At 38.0% G+C, this 25,436-nt stretch overlaps 1 protein-coding gene across 1 annotated transcript; it reads left to right on the top strand.

The window, feature by feature from the left end:
- The first annotated feature begins 13,809 nt into the window (after window positions 1-13,809).
- On the top strand, window positions 13,810-24,556 carry LOC129274004 (mucin-2-like). Its single transcript, XM_064108930.1, has 5 exons — window positions 13,810-14,035; window positions 15,215-15,358; window positions 17,951-18,111; window positions 19,272-19,428; window positions 21,912-24,556. Exons 1-5 carry the CDS (start codon window positions 13,810-13,812, stop codon window positions 24,554-24,556), a joined length of 3,333 nt encoding a protein of 1,110 aa, XP_063965000.1.
- The last annotated feature ends 880 nt before the right edge of the window (window positions 24,557-25,436 follow it).

Below are 25,436 nucleotides of genomic sequence, written 5' to 3'. Positions count from 1 at the left end.
TAGGTTGTCATTGATTATCCCTTCCCTTCATAGGTTAAATCAAGCAATACCTGTTTTGGAGCGAATGCTTATATTTTGGATATATAGATTTACACTGTAATGCTAATGATATACCCATTATTAAATGAGTTATTCATTTATGTTGGGTAAAATAACGGCGAATACCGTCTAAATTTTGTCTAACATTGTGTAAAAAATGTTCACACAACAAACTTTTTAACTATCAAGATTCAAGATTGATTAAGAACGTGTCATTGCAGCTTTAAATCTGAATTGACAGATGTTTTATAATTAAAATAAAACATTGAAATAAAAATATAAGCGATATAACCAGAGAATCAAGAAATATTACTATAACAATTACAATATAAATTCAAAGTATTATGGTATTATAGGCCTACTCAAGATAATGGCAATGTGAAATTATATTTGAAAAGCTATGAGATGATGTATTTTACTAAAGCCAAAGGGTTGAAGGGCCGTCTGAGAAAGTTGAAAATTGTCAGTAATGCATTAGGTAATTAATAGATAAGTGACACCAATAAAAAAACATACATATTCCTATTTTGTCGTGTAATTTGTTGAAGAGAAAAGAGTTGCTGTATTATTCTAATTCCAGCTTACCTGATAGATCTACGGCCTTTTGGTGCCGTGTCTGCTCCCTGCCACTCGAGGGTCTATTACATACCGCCGCGCAAAGGAAAATCAAGCCATAGAAGTCGTGTGTTGTGGACGCCAGCTATGAAGTGGCGTCGCAGCACGCGCGACCCACTAGTTAGAAATCCACGGCCAAACACGGTCCTTTGTGCGAGGTTATAATACCAATACTAACCTCGGCTACCTCGCACTAGTGTGAGTGGCTCTCTGCAGAGAACAAACGGCAGGATTGTGCACGCATTTGAAATAAGGTGTTTCAGGGTAACTTCCTTTGTTATTCGCAATCCAATTTAAAGTTAGATCCAAGGTATACTAATGACATATTATACGAAAATGGTCAAATCCAATATGTAATAATCATCCAAAGACCTGTAAATAAAGATCCACAAGAGATTAGCAAAAATCTGCTAAACTACATTGCCGATTTCAAGAGTGAGAGAAAGAAACTACAATCTTTCATTGTGCATAACACGTGTTATGATGAAGAAAATCGGTCGCCTGAATACATTGCTGACCCGAAACAAGGACTATGAGTGGTTCAAAAATCTTCAACAGTGTGTCATTTTACGACTAAGCTGAATTCGTTACCGTCGACGCGTTGAAGTGTGATACAATGAAAAGAATGTGAAAAATTGCGCGTATTCAACAACCGAAGATGCTTGCCGAGGTAAAGAATTCAAGGAATTGGTAATTGAAGTAAAGCAAAATGTAGACGTTGAATACAGCATAATTTTTTTTTTTAGGTTCTCGCAATCATCAATGATTAATGTTTAAAAAAATGTATTCTTTATATATTGTGGCGGAACCGAGCTCTGTCGGGGTAGCGTTCTGCCGTCTCGCAGTCCCCAGAACCCAGTCCACGCTTCTTCTCACTTATATATCTCTTTTGGGGTAGGTTCGCTCACAAAAGTATATTGTGCAACGTGGTACACTCTCTCGCTCCTCTGAAATACACCAGATCACCCGCTCACTCACCCTAAATCATGCAAATGAAGCAACTTGGGAGATATTCAGTATACAATTCAACTTGATTTATTCGGAGCTTACATCTTACAAGGGCACATGAGAGTAATTCAACCGCGCGCAAAGCATGTCGGACAGGCGTAAGTAAAGATCACATGTCTTTATTGATTAAAATAATTCATTAAAAATGGACAAAATGTTTGTATATTAAAATATAAATGATAAAAACAATGTCATGTTCATACTCTTTCATAATTAAGGCCTTTGGGGAGGCTAGACTGCATTTTTGTATTTCATTTTAATTATTATTACCCACAATGCAGTTCGGGTTTTTCTTGCGATGAACTGGCCGAAATTATGGTTAGTCTTATTTCAGGCCACTTAACTTTTGATTGAGCCGGGCAAGTACCCGATTAACATATCAGGTCTTAATGTACAGTTAATTGTGACTAATGTCAGAGAATTAAAGCAAAATCTATCGAGGGATTGATTTTTGATGATTTTTTGATGAGCTATGATTTAACACGTGAGTCAATGGGGGGTCTGTAATACTCATGTGTGCCTTGTACCGCGACTACACTTCTACACAGTCGTTGCTAAGGCTGAGCGTCGTCTGCTAGAAATCAGTGATGGAATGCTTTAAACAGTTTTATACAATGAAATAGGTTATGTTTGACAACAGTTGATCGGTATATAACTCGGCATTTAGTGCATTTATCGCTTACTATGATGAAATGACGCTTTCAAATGCATATTCAATGCTTATTATCATTTATCATGCAGAAATGCGAGTTTCTACTGTCAACAGGAGATCAGATCTGGTTGGTTTGAGAGTGTGAAATGAAATAAGTAGGATTTAAAAATGTTAAATAACTACTAAGTATCATCAAGGATTCCCAATTTTAGTGTTTAGAGCACGCCGAGAAAGAAAGATGAACAAAACATTAAAATTCATAAACTTGTCTCAGTCAGATGTGGATTGCGCACTTGAATACTATTCACTTCGTTGAAAGCTACGCGAGGGGGGGGGGGGGGGAGCTGAGTCGGGGTACATACCTAATCCTCCTGTCTTGTAAGCAGGGCGGGGTTGATGGTATATATCTATAGCACCCCCCCTCCAGCTTGTGAATTATAATGAGGAAGAGAGGCGATATACGCACAAGAAAAAGACTACATGGACGCCGACGTGTAAGCAGCAAATCTGACAGCTCTTGGCTGGTGGTAACGAATTTTACACTTTTCTACAATTTATTGAGCTACATTCGACAATACTTCGTCGAAATACATTTCATCAAGACATTGATTCGATTTTGAACGTATTTTCTCAATAAAATATCGTGATATTTGACTGTATTCTGCAACGGATCTGTACTCCGCCTACTCCACCATGCCGTACGAAACTCGAGCTAAACCACAGCAGCCACACGCTTCAGGTGCCACGCCCGACCAGCCCTCCCTTAGTGAACTCAAAACGGACATAGCAAAACTATCGGACCTCCTCTGCAAGAAAATAGACGCCATGCACATCAAGATCTCTGATATTGAAGCATCGTTAAAAGACACAAGTGACCGTGCGCTGAACATTGAGCAAAACGAAATCCCAAAGCTTCGTAATGAACATAAAGCTGACATAGCAGCCATCGAAAAAAAACTTCTCATGATGGAAATATACCAGCGCAAAGCTAACCTTCTATTCTACGGAATTAGTCAAAACAGAGATGAGAATGTGTATGACAAATTGAGAAATGTCTTCATTGAGCTCGGCATATCACCTGAAGCGGCAGCGAAGATTACTATTGTGAACGCCCATCGACTCCCCCGGAAATCAAGAACCACGGATGGCGACCAAGGACCGGACCCCATCATAGCGAAATTTGCGATCATGACGGAACGCGAACTCCTACTTGACGCCTTCCAAGGACGTAAGAAGCACGCAACCGATGTTGACGACCCAGCGGATAGGCAAGGCGCATCGAGCAGACCGCAAAGCAGGATTTCCGTCAGAACTGACCTACCGCCTGCAATGAAATATCGTCGCGGAAAGTTATCTAACATCGCTTATCGTCTCCGCAAGGAAAAGCATCTATCAACGAAAATATTCGTTCATGGAACGGATGTTATTCTACAATACAAGGAAAAAAGTGCAAGAGATTGGAAAACGTATACCGATGAAGGAAATTAGGTATCTACATCGAGAGGATTGATGATTTGACTATGAGGATTGGAAATGAAACGCAACGCAAGTTAAGGAAACCGACATGAACGTAAGAAATATTTTTCTTTCTCCCCTCTTCATAGGAGATTATTTTTTTTTTTATTGTAACAGGATTCTATAACTTCTACAAACGATTTATAAGATTATAAACACATTTTCAAATCTGTATTCATAAACAAGTTATTGCAAAGTGGACTTTATACAATTACTATTATTTTTCCAACTTAGAGAGAGAAAGTGATATGGAGATTTAAACACTGTAAATTACCTTTCATGCACAATATAACATAACATTAAGTGTATGTATTATATATATATTTCTTTCTTTAAAAAAGAGATGAAATTGACGAAACAACTTCACGACTTTTTAGGTAACTTATTTTCTATATAAAAGATATAGGCCTATTGCATTTTGTCTCTCTCACATTGGATTAGTGTTATGATTATTATATCAAATCATATTGATGAAGGCCTAAATAATACTGACAGTAGGTCCATGTTTTGTCATCACTTCTGGCAATGAATATGAACACATTTAACTTTTAAATTGTGAGATTCTTGAGTTCTGTTGTCGCATCTCTTTTTTTACATACATCGCAGAATGCTATCCTTATGTGGCTGTAGCTGTACAAGTGGATGTTACATTCAACAATCCTAATTATTATGACAACTAAGGCTGTTGTATTAAACATATTAAATTCCTCTGAATTAAAATGAGGATTTCAGCTCATTTTCCAATGGCAGTTATTGATATGTTAAACGTTCCATTGCGGAAAATGGCTGGATTTTAATCAAACTGAATTATGCTTTGCACGTTTGGCAGCTTATAATAATTGGTCACTTCAAAACAAAGCGACAACTTAATTCAAAAATCATATTACGGTCAATGAATCTACATGATATGTAACTGTTAAATTGATCATAGTAATTAGTCATTTGCCTATTTTGTTACTCAAAAGTCAAAACACACACACATGAAGTTTAATGCAACGTGGAACCTTTTTTCACAAATGCATTGAAAACCAACAAAATATATACAATTATTCGATGCAAATGAAAAATATATAGGCCTACAAAATCTTATTTCTTAAGACGACTTTTAAGCAATTTTTTTTTGCTATAGTTATTTGAACAACACTGAAATTATCCAAACGTTCAGCCTATATTGTGATGTACCATTATACTGTACGCATTATTTTCCATAGGATCCTCAAAATATGAACTCATGTGTCTTGTTTTGAATTCCTTTGTATCTATATGAACTATCCATGTTCCACCGAGTATCAAATATTCTTAATAATGAAATAGACTGCGCTTTTTGTAATCTTTATATCAAATATCCATGTATCTAATAACAGGCATCTCTTTTATGTCATTATTGAAATTCATATAAAAATCAAGCTCTACGCCTTTTATCTATTAAACAAGGATCTTCATTTAATCCAGTCATTGTATTCACATTCCAAGATTTATACATGTCAGGCCTACCATTTTACCTGATTTTTCTGACTTAAAATTTCTTAAATGTCTTTACCCTTCCTGGCGAACGTAGGGGCGTATTTTGTATACATTTAGATATTTGTTTGCATACTCCACTTCGTTTAACACATATCACAACCAGGTCTGCGGACAATATAGTTAATACATTTTTGCTATTGGGAACCGAAGCATAACTTCATATGAACTCTATTTCAAGCTCAGATTATATTCTGATAAGTTTAGACAATAGTGATCTGCGATTGCCCTGTATAAGATACACCTTTATGAGATTCTTGAATTCTGTTGTCGCATCTCTTTTTTTTAAATATGTATACATCGTGTAGAATACTATCCTTGTGTGGCTGTGGCGGTACAAGTGGAAGTTGTTTTTAATGCTCCAAATTATTATGACAATTAAGGCTGTTGTATTTAACATAGTGAATCCTCCTGAATTCAAATAAGGGTGTTATTCTCCTTTTACAGTTAGGACTATTGGACATGTAAAACGTTCCATTATATCACCTTCCACGGATAAGGGCCGGATTATAATCAAACTAAATTGTTCTTTGCCCATTTGGCAGCTTATACACGATCATTTATCAGTTCTAAACAAAGCGACAACGGAATTCACAAATCGTATTATGTTGGTATATGAATCTACATAATCTATGTAACTGTTAAATTGATCATAGTAATTCGTCATTAGTCTATGTTGATGTTCTTTGGAGCACAGTCACAAGAGCTGGCTCTATGCATTTTTACCCATCAAACGCGATCACTTTATGTCGACCTAAGTCAAAACACACGCATGGAGTCAAATCCAAATGAGGAACTTATTTCATAAATACATTGAAAATCATAATATATATTTAATCGATGCCATTAATAAAATCTTTCTTGAGATTTAGGCCTATACAAATTGTGGGAAAATCTTTATTTGAACAACACTAAAAACATCAAAACGTTTTGTCTTTATCATACACTATAGGCATTATTTAAACATGATCTAGAACATAATACTCATTTTCCATATATAGTATCCTCAAAATACGAACTCATGTGTTATGTTTTGATTTCCTGCGTAGATCTATGAATCGATGTTTATTTGTTATCATCGATCATGTTCCTTCGAGTATCGAGTACTCTGACCATTGACCTACTTAACGGTCCATGCTCTAACCGATGGAATGTAAACTGCACTTGTTCAGATTTACCTCGAATATCATGTATAAATTCTTTGCTATTGCTTTTGTACCATTATCTTTTTATGTATATCAAGCTATAGGCCTATCGTCAATTAAACAAGGATCTTCATTTATCCATTCATTGTGCCCACATATCATGATCTCATGTGGCGCCTACCTTCATGACCTTTTCACCTGAATTTCTGGCGTAAATTTCTCCTTCCCTGGCGAACCCAGGACTGTGTTCTTTTTTCTTTATTGAAGTAAATCTGATTTTTCTTTATTCATACTCCATTTCGATTAATACATAGAACAATCAGGTTTACCGACAATAAGGTTACATTTAAAGCACTTACAGTGCAAACGGAGGCTTGCGTATAATTTTTCATGTAAATTGCATTTCAGCCCAAAACAAAACATGCGTGTATTCTGCATGGTAATAATAATAAAAATAATATTAAAAAAAAAAAGTGATCTGTGATTCATTTGTAAAGTTTTGCCACATCAAGATAATTACTTTGCTATTCGTAGGCTGTGCAGATCAGATATATTTGCACCTTCTTTAGGATTTAGGCCCTATAGGTAACCCGCCTTAGGGCCTATAATGCCTTCTTTATAATCATAAACCAACTTTTTATTGTTTTATACGTCCTGGGCAAACGCAGGAACACAATATACATTTATATTCCGTTGATAATTCACGTAAATAACATTTTAAAAAAAGCCCAATCTCACTTTTGAATTTTTTGTTGGCCTTGTATGACATACTGTCAACCCATTTCATTGAGAATTCAGGAATCACCTGGACATAAATACGTAAATGTTGTTCTCATTTTAAAACGACACATGCCTTCAAACCATTCAACTTGTGTAGTGGCTTTCCCCATACTGGAGATAGTCATTTCAAATTGGGATTGATATTGTCTATTATGTTGGATGTTCTTTCATCAATACATGCTCAGTGCCTTTCGGGTCTTCTTTCTCATTTGCATTTCTCGCCTAAATTTCCTATCCTAACCAGGCAAACACTTCAACGAATTGTTTTCATCTTTTTTATTGATGCAAAAATTCTTTATTCTTCGCTTCACCTACGTTGCTTTGAATCAGTTTTGCCGACAATCAGGTTAAAGTCAAAGCATGTATGGGCCTATGCAAATGAGAATATGTTTCCTATTTTCAAGATTCAATCAAAACAAGTATTTAAAATAAAACATGTCTTCTTTTTAGCTTGCATGTTCAGCATCCCAAGGTTTAGTCATTCAAATGATATCGTTTTACCATTGTTACACATTCTATATGCTATAATCATAATGACATATTTCATATATTTGCTTTATGTATGTCCAAATTTATGGTTTATGAACGCCACTGGAATGATGCTTCATAATAGGTCCATGATTCAAACTAGTTACGCGTTAGAAGCGCTGTTTGGAGCTTTGAGCGCTTTGTTCGGGTGTGTCGCTCTGGCAACAGTTGTTCCGACTTTTGAATAGTCTAAAAAAAAAAAAATTTGTTTAAAGTTTGGTTAAATTGGTTTGAGCAATGGTTGTTGGAATGGCGGCCTGAGCGACGTGCTTTGGGTTTGAATGGCGTTTTTTCTTTTTGTTTGCGGTGTACATATTTATCCTATCTACGGTATTTCCGGGTAATTGCCATACCGGCAATTGAACCCCTTATCTTTGAACAATAACATTGTCTAATTTATTGTGATGGAAAAAATACATGCAATTTTATTTGATCTATTGTTCGTTCAGTTTGCTGAGTGTACACAAAACCATGTGCAGCTGTACTATGTATATACATTCAATTCTTTTTCCAGGCAATGTTGCCCATTTTGTTGAGGGTAATAGAATCCCACGAACATTATGTTTTATCTTAACATAATTATTTGCAAACAGCTATTTTACCTTTTTTCCTCCTTCTCCCCCCCCCCCCCAATTTTTTTTGTAGCAAATGTCACAAAATACAGGTTGCCACTAGCCTTGAGTATGTCAGACCGTCACGCGTGAACACACCCTTATACACTCAACGCAAAACACATGCACCCCTCCTAGCACCTTGCACGCACCGAGCACTCCCAATCGTACTGCAAACCAAAATGTACCTCATTTGGATGACATATTTAATGATGAAGTATTTGCCCCCCAGAGCAAATATTACACTGCTAAAGAATTTATTTCAGCTTTTAATACTAAAAATCGAAACGATAAACCAAATCACTTTAGCTTAATGCACATAAACATTCGAAGCTTACAAAAGAACTTTGAAACTTTCAGTGAATTCTTAAATATATTGAATAAATTTCCATTCTCTATTATAGGTATGACCGAGACGTGGTTACACTCAACAACCCCTCCCATATTCGAAATTGATAATTATACATTTAACCATATAGATCGTAAACAAGGAAAGGGAGGTGGGGTCGCTTTTTATATTCACAATGATATGCATTATAAAATAAGGGACGATATTCAACTTGACGGGTTAGAAACTTTATTCATAGAAATTATCGATGATAAACATAAAAATAAAATAGTCGGTGTAATATATAGGCCACCAAACAGCGTTGTTGATATATTCCTAGATAGATTAGAATTATGTCTCGAAACTGTATCTCGTGAAAATAAGGACATCTACATCATGGGCGATTTTAATATAGATCTCTCAATACCTTATACTGCCCTCGGCCAACACATGATCACTTTGATGTCATCATTTTCTTTTAAACCTCTCATTGATAAACCTACGAGGATAACAAATGCGACACATACAATTATTGACAATATTTTTACAAATGTATTTAATACCAATAATAATGGAATAATATATTATGATATCTCTGATCATTTACCTATTTTCACGATATGTTCAAGCACCTATCGCTTACATAAACAATGCAACACAGAACACACTACTCGACGAAAAGAGACCAAGCGCAACATAGATTCCCTAAAAACAGATCTGTTTACAGAAACATGGCAAGATGTTTATCAAGAGCAGGATGTTAACAATTCATATGAAATATTCATAAACAAACTTCTTCATTATTACAACAAAAACGTACCTTTGACAAAAATAACTTCAAACAAAAAGAAGAATAAACAACCATGGATCACTCAAGGAATAATTAAATCTATATTTACTCGCAATAGATTGTATAAGATATCACTTAAATCACCTACAATAGAACATCAAAATAAATACAAAAAATATCGTAATAAATTAACATCTGTAATCCGTTTAGCACGAAAATCTTACTTCTCAGACAAAATTGAAAACAATAAAGACAATAACAAAACTTTATGGCATACAATAAATGACATTCTAGGTAAGAAAAAAGATGATCGAGACAATGATGAATTTTTAGAAAATGGTGACCACATCAGAGACCCCAGTGTTATTGCAAACGCATTCAATTCATTTTTTACTAATGTTGGTCCAAACCTAGCTTCGAAAATTGTTACCAATGACCATGATTTTTCACAATATTTAGATAACCATAACGAACACTCCTTATTTTTCAACCCTACAAATATTCAGGAAATGTTAGAAATTGTTCGATCCTTAAAACCCAGCAAATCCAGTGGCCATGATGGGATAAGTGTATATCTACTTAAACAAATAATTTTTTTCCTGGCTTCTCCACTTGTACATATTTTCAATCTGTCTCTCTCTCAAGGTGTTTTTCCTGAATCGCTAAAACTTGCCAAAATTATTCCAATATATAAAAAAGATGACCCATGTCGGATTGTAAACTACCGCCCTATTTCACTGTTACCAAGCATTTCCAAAATACTTGAAAAAATTGTTTACAATCGTTTATACTCATTTTTGGACACTAACAAATTATTAATCCCCAATCAATATGGTTTCAGAAAAAACCATTCAACCGATTATGCAATTTTACAATTATATGATAAAATAACTGATTCACTTTCAAAAAAGGAGCACACTATTGGGGTTTTTATGGATTTATCGAAGGCGTTCGATACAATGGACCATCGCATATTACTGAGTAAACTAAAGACATATGGAATCAGAGGGATCGTACTATCTTGGTTTAAAGATTATTTAGCTAATAGACGCCAATATGTTAATTTTAAATCCAAATCATCTAATATATGCCCCGTAATATGTGGAGTACCACAGGGTTCAATCCTGGGACCTTTATTATTTTTAATATATATGAACGACATTGTGAACACATCACCCTTACTTACATATGTTTTATTCGCAGATGACACCAACATATTTTATTCACACCACAACTTAAACATACTTGTTGCAACTCTCAATCAAGAATTAAAGAAATTATCAATATGGTTTAAATCAAACAAACTTTCACTTAACATAGATAAAACAAATTTCATGTACTTCAAACACATTAATTCTAAACATATATTTCGCGATAATATTTATATCAATGATATACCCATTAATGAAAAACAAGAAACTAAATTTTTAGGTGTAGTGATCGATGCTAACATAACTTGGAGTAGTCACATTCGTAATATAAGCATGATGGCAGGAAGAGGCATAGGCATTTTGTATAAATTAAAATATTATATCTCTCAAAGATCGTTACTTATGCTCTATAACTCATTTATCTTATCGTATATATCTTATTGTAATATTGTATGGGGAAATAGTAACAAAATCAAAATCGATTCAATATTGCGCCTTCAAAAGAAAGCACTTCGCATTTGTCATCACTCCCATTATCTCGCTCATACTGATCCTATATTTCATGATTTTAAAACATTGAAGATCTACGATATTCACACTTATCAAACTGCTATTTTTATGTACAAATTTTCCACCAACACTATACCAACACCCTTTCGAAATATTTTTGTCTATAATAGAGACATTCATTCATACCCTACTCGACATTCATCTGACTTTCATTTAACAAACCCAAAACTAATAATTGCTCACAAAACAATACGGCATCACGGCCCGGATGTTTGGAACAACCTTCCGAATGATATCAAACAAGCTGCATCTCTTATATCATTTAAAGCTTCACTAAAGAGGTACCTTTTATCTAAATACTTATAAATTCTCACCTGCATTCGCACTCACTTGCACACACTTCATCTTGCCCCTTCCCCCCCCCTTCCTTTTATTATATTTTAAGCTATATAAGTGACATCACTTTTAAATAATAAAGACTCGGTATTTTTATTATGGTTTCCATGTAGCCTCTTTTCCCCTGGCTGCTATTATTTCAAGCTTTCAGCTTACGATAGCTGGCCTCTGCATTTACATTCATTTGTTATTGTTTACATGAATATTATGTCTATTATATCTACTTAACTACTATACAATTGTCACCTTTGTAACTTGATCAGTATGTATGTTTCATTTTATATCATTGTTATAAATTTGTAATTTTGATTTATTAATAAATGCAGAAATACTGCTTTAATTACACTCTTTGTTTGTTATCCATTTTCTTTTATTTACTTTGTTTATTTTTATGCGAATAAAAAAGGTAATAAATCACTTCGAACAAAATTAAACATGCTAACAAGAAGTTTTAACTCCACACAATATATATTTTAGCCCATTGATGGACATCAAACAAGTATAACTTGTAGCTGCAATACTATAGCCTATAGGAAGCGCACAAATTATATGAATGGAACACTGTATTTTTACATTAAAATGAGGGGCGTCTAATGAGACGTTTTCTTTTCTTTTAACGCGTTTAGTCAGATTTGGTATTGAATGCAAGGTATCAATCTATTCAGGAGAACCCACTCTTTCTTTTGAGACCAAAATATTCAACTTTTCTTTGTTCGACCCTCAGTATAGGGCACATGAGAGTAATTCAACCGCGCGCAAAGCATGTCGGACAGGCGTAAGTAAAGATCACATGACTTTATTGATTAAAATAATTCATTAAAAATGGACAAAATGTTTGTATATTAAAATATAAATGATAGAAACAATGTCATGTTCATACTCTTTCATAATTAAGGCCTTTGGGGAGGCTAGACTGCATTTTTGTATTTCATTTTAATTATTATTACCCACAATGCAGTTCGGGTTTTTCTTGCGATGAACTGGCCGAAATTATGGTTAGTCTTATTTCAGGCCACTTAACTTTTGATTGAGCCGGGCAAGTACCCGATTAACATATCAGGTCTTAATGTACAGTTAATTGTGACTAATGTCAGAGAATTAAAGCAAAATCTATCGAGGGATTGATTTTTGATGATTTTTTGATGAGCTATGATTTAACACGTGAGTCAATGGGGGTCTGTAATACTCTTGTGTGCCCACAACCGCACGCCACCGCAGCTCCCAGGCCAGCGAACTGACGTACTTCTCCAATAATCGCAAAGCATATCACAACTAAATCATCGCCCTCTACGATTAAACTATGAAATACATCTTAAAGGTATAACTCATTATGCTACAATATTATCTCTAAATTTGTTCGTAACTTACAATTGCAAGAAGTTTAAGCTTAATATTTTTTTTGCCGTCGCAAAAAGTTTTTCTTGTAGTTTTCAGATATATATTTCTGCGTAAACCACTGCCGTAAATCCTAACGTCACAGCTATTGGTCGGGGGGGGGGGGTGGATGGAAGTGGAATAACAACAATTATAGGTGTGACGCAAGGATTTACGCCAGTGTCGCATACAGTCTTAGGTGTTTGCAAAACATTGTAACCAAGCAGTCGCCAGTGCAAGTGACAATATTCATTCACTGGGAAAATAAAATGTGCGTCGAACATATTTTTTCATTTGTTGAAGAATAATGTGTAATGTCACAAATACAGGCCCTCAGGAATTTTATACACTGGCCAGAATGGTTGATAAAGTCCACAAACAAAGTAAAAACAAAATCGTTTTTCAGTGAGAAACACTAAGGAATTGGAGGAATTTGTAAATGTGCCAATCAAGTTGTGATAAAACATTAATTCCAGGCCCCGTCTTATATAGAAAGAGTTAAGATTGATCCGCTCAACCGCAAGTATGGACAGACAACAGCGCCAATATCTAAAAGGCATATTTGTTCAAAATGTATTCTAGATACGTTGTATTCAGTGTGCTTCCTCTTTGTTCAAAAATGAGGAAAATTATGACATTGATAGATTTCCATAAAGTTGAGGTTGATTGGATCAATCGCGATTCTTTTGAAGACGGGGCCCAGGATTCATTTTTATTATAATTTTATATTAAACAATCAAGCTGAACATTAACAGATTACACATATCAAATATAGAATAAATAGGCGTAATAGATATTCCTCCCCCCCTTTATTTTTTGTTCTAAACAGGAAAGTGTTCGTACGTCATGTCAACCGATAGATGCAATGAGAATTCTACCGAAACATTCCGCGTCGAGATAGAAAGCCTGGACTGTGGGGAAGATCCTTGGGCCTGCACCAAGGCCGTGCACATTGCCTTCCCGAACGTCACCGTGGACCTTGTTCGTGGAGCAGAACCTATCATAACGCCAAACACCTCGAAAGTTTGCATTCGAGATGTAGGTGGCACTTACACCATGGTCCGATACAAAGGTAAGATAAACGCCTTTTGTTAGCGGCGAGACAGGTGGTATTCACTTGATCTCCAAGTAGTTTGTCCACTTCTCAAATGGTCTAAAACCACTTGGGCTAAAACCATTGGCCCAAATTCACAAAGGTGGTTTTTAAAACCATCGGTTGAACCCATGTATGAATTACTCAAACCGTGGGTTTTCAAAACCACCTTTGTGAATTCGGGCCATAAAGGTGGTTTCTAAAACCATCGGTTGTGTCCATGGTTTATGCAGATTTCCTGTATAGATTACGCTTATTCACCGCGTATATTAAAAATGTGTAATGATGATGCGCGCTTTTGTCACACTGCGCCAAACTGACGCCTGTTGCCATGGTTAAGTATGCTATTTTATTCATGAGTCCACTGTTTTGAATTATTATTATTATCATAATATTATCATCTTCCCATAACCTTATTGTTACTTGTCTAGTAATAGTAGTAGTAGTGGTAGTAAATTCACTAGTAGGAGAAGAGGAGGCCCAGGAATTTCCAAACACCCCCTAAACGAGTTTTTCTCTGTGTGCAAAATAACCCCCTAAACAAGTTTTTCGCGGGCTTTATTTACACATTTTGGCACCTTAACAAGTTGTCGCCAAAATATGACCTCGGGGGAAAAAGCTTGAGGAAAAAAAACATACCCTAAACACGTTTGGCTAGTCTTAAAAAAAAAGCTTTGGGGAAAAAAACATTCCCTAAATACGTTTGACCCCGCGATTGACCATTGACCAGTCTTTCAAAACCACCCTTTTTCTTCAAAATCGGTGTTTTTGATACCCTTAACGAGTCCACGCGCGGACCGCATCGAAAACTGAAAAAAAACACACCCCTTTAAACGCGTTTTTTTGGTCACGCGTGTTTACAGCAATATATTTGACTGCCCCCCGGAGAGGAGGTAGTGGTAACAGCAGCAGCAGCAGCAGCAGCAGTAGTAGTAGTAGTAATAGTAGTAATCGTAGTAGTAGTAGTAGTGTTAGTAGTAATCGTCGTCGTCTTGGTCGTAGTAGTAGTGGCAGTGTAGTGGTAGTAGTAGAGGTATAAGTAGTCATGGTCGTAGTAGTATGAGGAGCAGGAGGAGGATGATAATTTATTTTCATAAATAGAGTTATTCCCAATGATGTTGCTCCTACCATAATGATGTCGTATAATTCCTATTTTAGGTCTAGCAATCACGTGGGACGGGGCAAATATGGTTACTATTACGATTGAGGAACGTTTTGCAGAGAAGGTCTGCGGCTTATGTGGCAACTTCGATGGACGGTCCGACGACGACTTCCTAAAGCAACAAGGAGATACCACAAGAGGTGAGGGATGCAAGTAAAATATAAAAAAAAAACCCGGACAGGGGCAGCGGAGCGAAGTTGAAAGGGGGGGGGGGGGCAAAGGGAAAAAAGATACATTTTCTTACGAAAAAGGCATCTTAAAACATAAGGGGGGAAATGAGTTTTCTACCCCATTCACATGACTTAAAAAACACACGACACGTAGGATTATTCTTAAAGTTTTCCCTTCATAAGTAGTAACATATAAAAATGTGAATACTTTATTTGCTTCTTACTAATGATGCTGTTTCTTTACGGAAATTATTGCAAGAGCTGGTTCCTCAATATCATTAGTTTCAATAGATTACCTTAAATTCAAGCCATTTCATCTAACCATACAAAACCCACGACAAAACATATTAGACAATAAATTCAGTAGAAACAAACTTGTACATTGAAAGTAATTATACACTAATATTTTACATGGGCCTACTCAACCCTTACCTTTTATCAAAAGGGAAAGTTATTAAAAGAAAACGCATTTCTGATTGGAGTCATGCGTGTAACACGTATGGAACATTTCAGTTGCGCGTATTGAACGCGCTTACTTTTTCCTCTGCGCAGTGTTTTGTTTCGAATAGCAACAGCCTCGTATTCCTCGAGATAATTATATGTGAAATTTATCAATTTAAAATGTGTTTTTCCAACACCATATAATAGGAACACATGTTTCAAAGGAAAAGGGACGCAACCAGAACTTTGATAAATTGAACATTTTGAGCAAACTCGAAAAGAAAAGGGGCATTTATCAAAAGTGAATAAGGGCTTATCAAAATAGGGCATTTGATTGAATGTTAACAGGGATAAATTTCATTATCAAAAGAAAAAAAAAGTAGCGAAAGGGGAAAATCATATTTTGAAAGGGATGATACGATTAAAGGATGCACTTCCAGAATAGAAGAAAGCAGAACGTTAAATAGAGAAAACGGCGCTCATCGGGCACGTAAAGAGTAGTTTTTAAGGACAACTTATCTGACATGAAGAACAGGCACGTATGAGAAGGCAGAAGGCACTCGTTAACGCATAAAACGGGTCCTTCTCAGGTATAAAAGAGGACAAAACACGTTCATGAGGGACACTTGAGTAAAAAAGGGGCACTGATTCGAGAAAGGGCACATGCAAGAAGGTAAGGGTGCTCTTGTTCACCTGCACAGGTGAAAGGGGCACAGAACATGTTCGAGAGGGGGCATTTTTTTTGTAAAAATTGGCACCTATACGAGAAAAGGGCACTTGGTAACACCTAAAACGGGTCCTCCTCAGGTGAAAGGGACACGTTCGTGAGGGGCATTTTTGGGGTAAAAATTGACACTGATACGAGAAATAGCACTTGCTAAGGTTCCGTGTCATTTGCTCCGACGGGAATTGATCCGTTGGAAAATCTGCAAGTTAAGTCAAACATAGAACCTAACCCCAAAAATCTAAATTAGCCCTAATCTTTATCTGTACATTATTCTGAAACAAAAACTCTATTGCAATCCTAAATCCAACCCTATGCCCCTCCACAGCACGTATATGTTGATTGATGTTTTTGCATAAAATAAGTTACTAAAAAGATCGTATACTGCCTTATTCTAATCAAATAGATTCATAACATCTCGACAACCTATATAAGATCTTGCCATATCCTTGCCGGATATAGGAAGTGTAATTCAATAAGTACGCAAACTGGAATCCCAAAATTACTTTATTCTTCAATAACACGTGCAAGGAATATCTAGGTGCTAGGTCAGTAACCATTTACTAAACGAACTAAATTTTATGAAATGGGATGTAGTAGGAATAGGCCTGCAAATTGAAGCTGCAACTTTTGGTCAACATGGTCAATGGGCAACTATTATGTAACAAACACAATTCTATCTGGGGGGAAGTATAGATCCTAAGCATATTCCAAATGAAGTTTAGAAGGGTGTGGGGTTATTATATATTTTTGCCAATTTCTCCTTTCTAAGATCCGGTTGGTATCTTCTAGCTTCTTCCAGCTTTCAAACGCAAATATTGCAATTTTCTCTGTTGCCATGATATACCCGTTCATTACGTTTATGTACTTATATTTCTTATTGATCTATTCATCAATTATATCAAAATAAGTTATTCTTTTGTGTGCAGTTAGTACATCCAGATACTTTAGGGAAACTTATGCGTAACTATATGACAACATATCATTTAAAAACAGACCTGAAACACACATACACCCCCCCCCAAAAAAAAAAAAAAATTGTGGCACTCCGTAAATCAAATTAGAACTTCTGCGTTAGCAGCCACCGCTCTCTTACAATCACCTGCCAATTTTGACCACTAAAACTGATTCCCGTGGAGGTAGATTATGTGCACGAGAACCTGTCTATAGCAGCCACCTCTCTATGAAGGCCACACTTTGTGTTTCACTGAAGTGACACTTTAAAGAGGCTACATTTTATTCATTTGGTGAAAACATGCGGTGCTTTTGGGGCTAGACCTATATACTGGGAATCGTCACGCATTTGTATTGTTTTCTTGCTCATTACGGGTCATAATAAACATCCATTTCAATATATTTTTTTCTTCTGATACTTGTTATTTGACTCTACTCATCAGATGTGAACGATTTTGTGGATAGCTGGGCCACACGGGATTGTCTGCCCGCAAGGACATTGAGCCCTGATTGTTTGAACGCAGTGGAGGAGGCCAGAAGACCTTGGGCCGAGAGCCAGTGCGATATTATCATTTCGGACATCTTCTCTGAATGCCATCCATATGTACGTATGTGGTGTTTATTTCTACCATAAACGGGTGAATGGTTCTTATTTCGCCAACCTCCAGACTTCTTGGAGGTAGTTTCATGAAGTTATTCCTAAGTTGCGCTATGTTTTACGTACGACAGGTGAATAATTGCTTGAGTTGCACATGAAACGGGCCTAATAAAATTCCCCTTTTTTACATAACGCGAGAATACTTTCTCAAATTCTCACCGCGTCTTGAGTGACCAATGGAATCTTGTATTCAAATACTTGTTTAAAACAACCATGTTCATGCATTCCATTATTATGGAATGCATAAACATGGTTGTTTTAAACAAGTATTTGAATACAAGATATCATTGGTCACTCAATGGATTTAGATGAATGAGTTAGTCAATGGTATCGCTCAATATGTTTTTAATATTTGAATATTTTAACCAATGGTAATTCCACATGTGCATGGAAGAAAAAAAATGTTTCACATGACATTGGGAAAGAAAATTGAAATATTTCATATAAAGTTCTAATCAGTACCCTCATTTCCATACTAACAAGGATGTGTATAATTTATAACTGTTTTGTGAAATTAAACGAATCCTTTAGAGGTCATAACTTTCTTATCTTACATCTTATTCCGATTAATTTTTTTAAATTTTATGCTTGTTGGATTTAATTTTTTTATTCCAAGACTTTTTTGTTGGGATGGACTTGTCCTTTAAAGGCCATATGAACCAACAGGCAACAGCCTTAATAGCCCCATCTCAAGTCCTCAACTACTCATCCTACCAGATTCATTACCCACAATGCAACATTCAGATCAGTGTAGTCTTATAATATAGGCTCACTTGAATGATAAAACCATTGACCATAATTCATTTATGGAAAAACAGAACAATTTCACTGAAACAAAAGTAGAAATTCCATACATCGAATATTCGCCTGAGTCGAATCCCGTGTTCGGATGAGATTATGCAAAACATGTTTTATATACCGTTTCTACGTCATGTAAGTAGACTTTATCATACATGTAAGCCAAACAAATGTTTGCGTGCCAAAGATTCCCCTCAGGCAAAATTACCAGTTTTTCTTGTACTGAACATGCTCAGTTGCGTTCTCGATACATCACAATCGGGATGATTTGTCATTTTTGTTTATTGTATCTTTTTTTTTTTTAATAGGTAAGCCCGACGTTGTACTTTGACCACTGTGTCGATGACGCCATAAAGTGTTACCGCGGCAACGGTCAAGACTGCATGTGCGACGCGGTGGCAGCCTACGCTCAAAAGTGTATTGAGAAAGGAATATGTGTTGATTGGCGAGAGGACCACCTATGCCGTGAGTAATACTACAGTAGGGAGATTTTACACCGCACTGAACATAGAAAATGTATTGAAAAAATGCCCTTCAAGGCCAAGCCCAACCAAGCAGTCTTTGTCGAAAATTGGTGAATCAAAACAGCAGTTTCGTCTTGGACTCTGGACGAACGACAGATTTGCAATTTTTCGTCAGCTCCGAAACTTAGGACGAAATTGCTATTTTGGTTCACCAATTTTGGACTAAGTCCTCCAAGCTGTTCTTTGTACGTTGACAGGCATTTTCAATACATCTACTGTATTCTTGAATCCGTTCCCCCTTGTCTCACCAACCAGCTCAACTCCTATTTGCAATGCGATCTTTGATATCACACACGTATAACTTCCCAACTGCTTTATTATTTCATTTAAATTATTTCTTTTATAGAGTCTATTACAAGATCAGATGTTCTTTTATCAAGAGGGGACATGTAACAGAGGTTGGATGAATCGTTTGTCATATTATTAGAATAATCAAAGATAGGTGTTTTAGATATAATTTCAGTGTCCAATGGAGATAGTGGTACATCTGTGATATCACAGGTCTTGGTCGCATTGCCGATGTGAGGTTCTCCATAGCATTAGTGCTCTCTACATTCCAACGCCCATAACTTTCTTATTGCTTTTCCAATTTAATTCATTTTTTCATTCGTTCATCTTGATTTTTTCTGCTCTCGCACAAGATTTCTTGCCACAAGTTGCAATTGGTCGCGATGGAAAGTTGTTATTGAATGCAACGGTTACTACAACGGGTCCCAGACCGACCAAAACTGTTATTATTTTTAATACTGACGCACCATCGGCAGGATGCGTTTTTCAAAATAATATAACCTAGCATAAATGGTACCCAATAGGGTTTGTTTAGTCAGACTACGCCTCATGAATATTCATGGCCCCAAACAAATTGCAACAAATGTTTTTTTCAACTGTTTCTTGTACTATTTGACCTCCGGAATAGCATACTAAAAATCTACCAAAATCCACATTCGGGAAAGTGGTTATTTTCAAGATGGTGTCCAAGTTGACCGCAAGTCACTGAAAATGGACAAAATTCACTTATCATTCACCATAAACATCTTTTTTGGGTGTCTATTTGATTGTCGAGGGGGTAAAAGAATATGTTGATACAGGTTAGAGTGAATATATCCACTCCAGTGTACCTAGAAATTCCAAGATGGTGCCAAAATTGGCCACCGTATGCTAAAAATCTACAATTCATCTATTCCTTGGTTAAATGGCTTTAGTTTGGTTTCTATTCAATGGTTTTAAGGTTCAAGTAGTACATTTGGACAAGTAACAACGACAGTCAGTGGTCTGGTATGTCAAAAAAATCCAACATGGCTTCCAAAAATGGGATTTAAATTGAGTGTTGTTAGTTAAAAGTGGACTTAGTTCACTGGGGGATATGATTTTGGTGTATACACTAGGGTTTCAAGGATCAATGGGACTGGTTAGAATGATTGGCAGTTGTCCAAAGTAAAGCCACTTAAGTAAGTAGTAGATGAATTTTGGATTTTTAAGCGAAAGCAGCCATTTTGGACCCCATCTTGGATTTACCAGGTACCCTGGAGTGGTTATACCTATGCACTCTAACCTGTATCAACAAATCCTTTTACCCCCTAGACCATGGAATATGCACCGAAAAGGATGTCCAGGATGGATGAATAGTCAGTTATGTTTATTTTCAGTGAACGGTGGCCATCTTGGACGCCACCTTAAAAATAACCACTTTCCCAGATGCGGATTTTGGTAAAAATTTTAGTGTTATTCCTGTGATCAAATAGTACCAAAAACAGTTGACAACCTTTTGTGATGCAATTTCTTTGGTCAAAACAAAGCAAAAACATGTGTAGAATGGCGGTCATTTTGGTTTTTGCCAAGTTTTTGTTGTTGAGGATTTTAACATCAAATTCAAGGTTGGCAAACAGCATACCTGGATTCAGCGCCCTCACAGTACTCTAAAACACTTCTTAATTCAGCATTAACACTGTTTGCCTAAGACGGTCTACTTTTCTCAAATATGGACCTGGCTATTTTAGGTTATCTTATGAAATCATGACCTTCTTTCAGAATATTTTGCTTAAAATCTATGACAATGACAAATTTTCCTTCAAAATTTATGAAAATGGGGAGACGGGCCTTCACATGATTATAACAATTTCAATTTTCTCCGTATTCCACAAATGACTGGTTTAAAAACACATCATGATCAGTTGTGAAGATTTGTGCATCAAGGTTTATATCATTCTTTTACCAATAATTGCTTTGTATCTTCTTTGAAATACCTGAGTAGATAGCAAAGTATTGTAATTGTATTACTGTTGTTAAGATATATTAAAGTATGTACTATATACTTGTGATGTATTTAATTTCCCGATGAGAAATTAATGAATTAAGATAAAAATAAAAAGATAAGCAATAACAATCAATCAAATAACATGTCACATTTCCTTTTACCGTTTACAGCTGTTCCTTGCCCCTGTGAAGATAACAGAAAGTACTATGCCTGCCATTCAAGTTGTCTTACAACGTGTGCATACTGTCCATATGAAGACAAGTGCATTACACCAAAAGTAGAAGGATGTTTCTGCGAAGGGAACCTCGTTGATTCAAATGGCACATGTGTTCCACCCGGTCACTGCTATGGAAAACCAGAAATTACGACACCAACACAACCTACTCAACCGCCCACCACTCGTCCCCCTACAACTCAGCCACCTACTACTAGACCCTCTACTACCAAACCTCCTACGACCCCCTCTCTGCCAGCTACAACACAGCCACCTACTACTAGACCCCCTACTACCCAACCTCCAACGACCCCCTCTCTGCCAGCTACAACACAGCCACCTACTACTAGCCCCCCTACTACCCAACCTCCAACGACCCCCTCTCTGCCACCTACAACACAGCCACCAACTACTAGACCCCCTACTACCCAACCTCCAACGACCCCCTCTCTGCCAGCTACAACACAGCCACCTACTACTAGACCCCCTACTACCCAACCTCTGACAACTCCTTCTCTGCCACCTACAACACAGCCACCTACTACCCAACCTCCAACGACCCCCTCTCTGCCACCTACAACACAGCCACCTACTACCCAACCTCCCACGACCCCCTCTCTGCCACCTACAACACAGCCACCTACTACCAAACCTCATACGACCCCCTCTCTGCCACCTACTACTCCACCACCTACTACTGGACCCCCTACTACCCAACCTCCCACGACCCCCTCTCTGCCACCTACAACACAGCCACCTACTACCCAACCTCCAACGACCCCCTCTCTGCCACCTACAACACAGCCACCTACTACCCAACCTCCCACGACCCCCTCTCTGCCACCTACAACACAGCCACCTACTACCCAACCTCCTACGACCCCCTCTCTGCCACCTACTACTCCACCACCTACTACTGGACCCCCTACTACCCAACCTCCCACGACCCCCTCTCTGCCACCTACAACACAGCCACCTACTACCCAGCCTCCAACGACCCCCTCTCTGCCACCTACAACACAGCCACCTACTACTAGACCCCCTACTACCCAACCTCCAACGACCCCCTCGCTGCCAGCTACTACTCCGCCACCTACTACCCAACCTCCAACGACTCCCTCTCTGCCATCTACAACACAGCCACCTACTACTGGACCCCCTACTACCCAACCTCCAACGACTCCCTCTCTGCCATCTACAACACAGCCACCTACTACTAGACCCCCTACTACCCAACCTCCAACGACCCCCTCTCTGCCACCTACAACACAGCCACCTACTACTGGACCCCCTACTACCCAACCTCCAACGACCCCCTCGCTGCCAGCTACTACTCCGCCACCTACTACCCAACCTCCAACGACTCCCTCTCTGCCATCTACAACACAGCCACCTACTACTAGACCCCCTACTACCCAACCTCCAACGACCCCCTCTCTGCCACCTACAACACAGCCACCTACTACCCAACCTCCAACGACCCCCTCTCTGCCACCTACAACACAGCCACCTACTACTAGACCCCCTACTACCCAACCTCCAACAACCCCCTCTCTGCCACCTACTACTCCGCCACCTACTACTGGACCCCCTACTACCCAACCTCCAACGACCCCCTCTCTGCCATCTACAACACAGCCACCTACTACTAGACCCCCTACTACCCAACCTCCAACGACTCCCTCTCTGCCATCTACAACACAGCCACTTACTACTGGACCCCCTACTACCCAACCTCCAACGACTCCCTCTCTGCCATCTACAACACAGCCACCTACTACTAGACCCCCTACTACCCAACCTCCAACGACACCCTCTCTGCCACCTACAACACAGCCACCTACTACCCAACCTCCAACGACCCCCTCTCTGCCACATACAACACAGCCACCTACTACTAGACCCCCTACTACCCAACCTCCAACAACCCCCTCTCTGCCACCTACTACTCCGCCACCTACTACTGGACCCCCTACTACCCAACCTCCAACGACCCCCTCGCTGCCAGCTACCACTCCGCCACCTACTACCCAACCTCCAACGACTCCCTCTCTGCCATCTACTACACAGCCACCTACTACTAGACCCCCTACTACCCAACCTCCAACGACCCCCTCTCTGCCACCTACAACACAGCCACCTACTACTGGACCCCCTACTACCCAACCTCCAACGACTCCCTCTCTGCCATCTACAACACAGCCACCTACTACTAGACCCCCTACTACCCAACCTCCAACGACCCCCTCTCTGCCACCTACAACACAGCCACCTACTACTAGACCCCATACTACCCAACCTCCAACGACCCCCTCTCTGCCACCTACAACACAGCCACCTACTACTGGACCCCCTACTACCCAACCTCCAACGACCCCCTTTCTGCCACCTACTACTGGACCCCCTACTACCCAACCTCCAACGACTCCCTCTCTGCCAGCTACTACTCCGCCACCTACTACTGGACCCCCTACTACCCAACCTCCAACGACTCCCTCTCTGCCATCTACAACACAGCCACCTACTACTAGACCCCCTACCACCCAACCCGCTACTACCCCACCTTCAACTACTGGTAGGTACATCATCTTTTCTCAATGATTGTTGTCGAGGTATCAACTATAGTTCTGCGTTCACGGTGGTGCTTACGGAAACGTAGGGTCGACCTAAGTGTTTTAAAAAGCTCCTTTACTGTATGTTGTCAACTATTTAGAACATTGCACGACTAATTATAGTAAAGCGATTTATTAACCCGGTCGCCCAATTATTAAAAATGAACTGATGTGGAAACGTTATACCTATCTGCCTATATCCAAGCTGAAGATATTCATATCTCCATAAATAGAGTCAAAGTCACAGAGCAAAATGCTGAAAATTTTTATCCAAATCGGGTAACAAATAAAGTTTTTTAATTTGAAAAAAATTGCATTTTTCCTGTACAGTTCTAGGTCTTCATGAATATTCAATGAGCAAATAGATGATCTCATATTCTACAAGCTTCGCTTTTTAGCAGCTTCCTCCGTTTCCGACCTGTTATCTTGATTATTATACATAATAAGTTTCTTTGTTTTATTGAGTATTATCATATCAAGATGTATGTAACAAAGCTTATTGTAAATGATTGTTGGAAATGGAAAAATAAGTGAAATGAAATGAAATATTCCCACTTATTATTTTGTATTTTATTATATGAAATTAGGTTTAGGGCAGTTCCACGGTTACGGAGTGACATTCAGAAACAACTTTTTTGCATTCAAGCAAAGATATTGGCCATATTTGAATAGTTATTTGCAAAGAAATGGTACCTGACAGTAGTTGCTGAAACCCACTTTTCAAAATGATATCATTTGTTATTTTGATCCACTGAATTAATGAGATAAGAATATTCATAAACTTGGTTATGGAGTGACGCAAAATGGACATGCATATTTGAGGATAAAACATAATGCTCAAAATCTGTGAATTTTGAATTGATATCATA

The sequence above is a fragment of the Lytechinus pictus genome, chromosome 13, assembly GCF_037042905.1.
Source record: "Lytechinus pictus isolate F3 Inbred chromosome 13, Lp3.0, whole genome shotgun sequence".
NCBI classification, from domain to species: Eukaryota; Metazoa; Echinodermata; class Echinoidea; order Temnopleuroida; family Toxopneustidae; genus Lytechinus; species Lytechinus pictus.
This window is presented reverse-complemented; position numbering and strand designations above follow the sequence as displayed.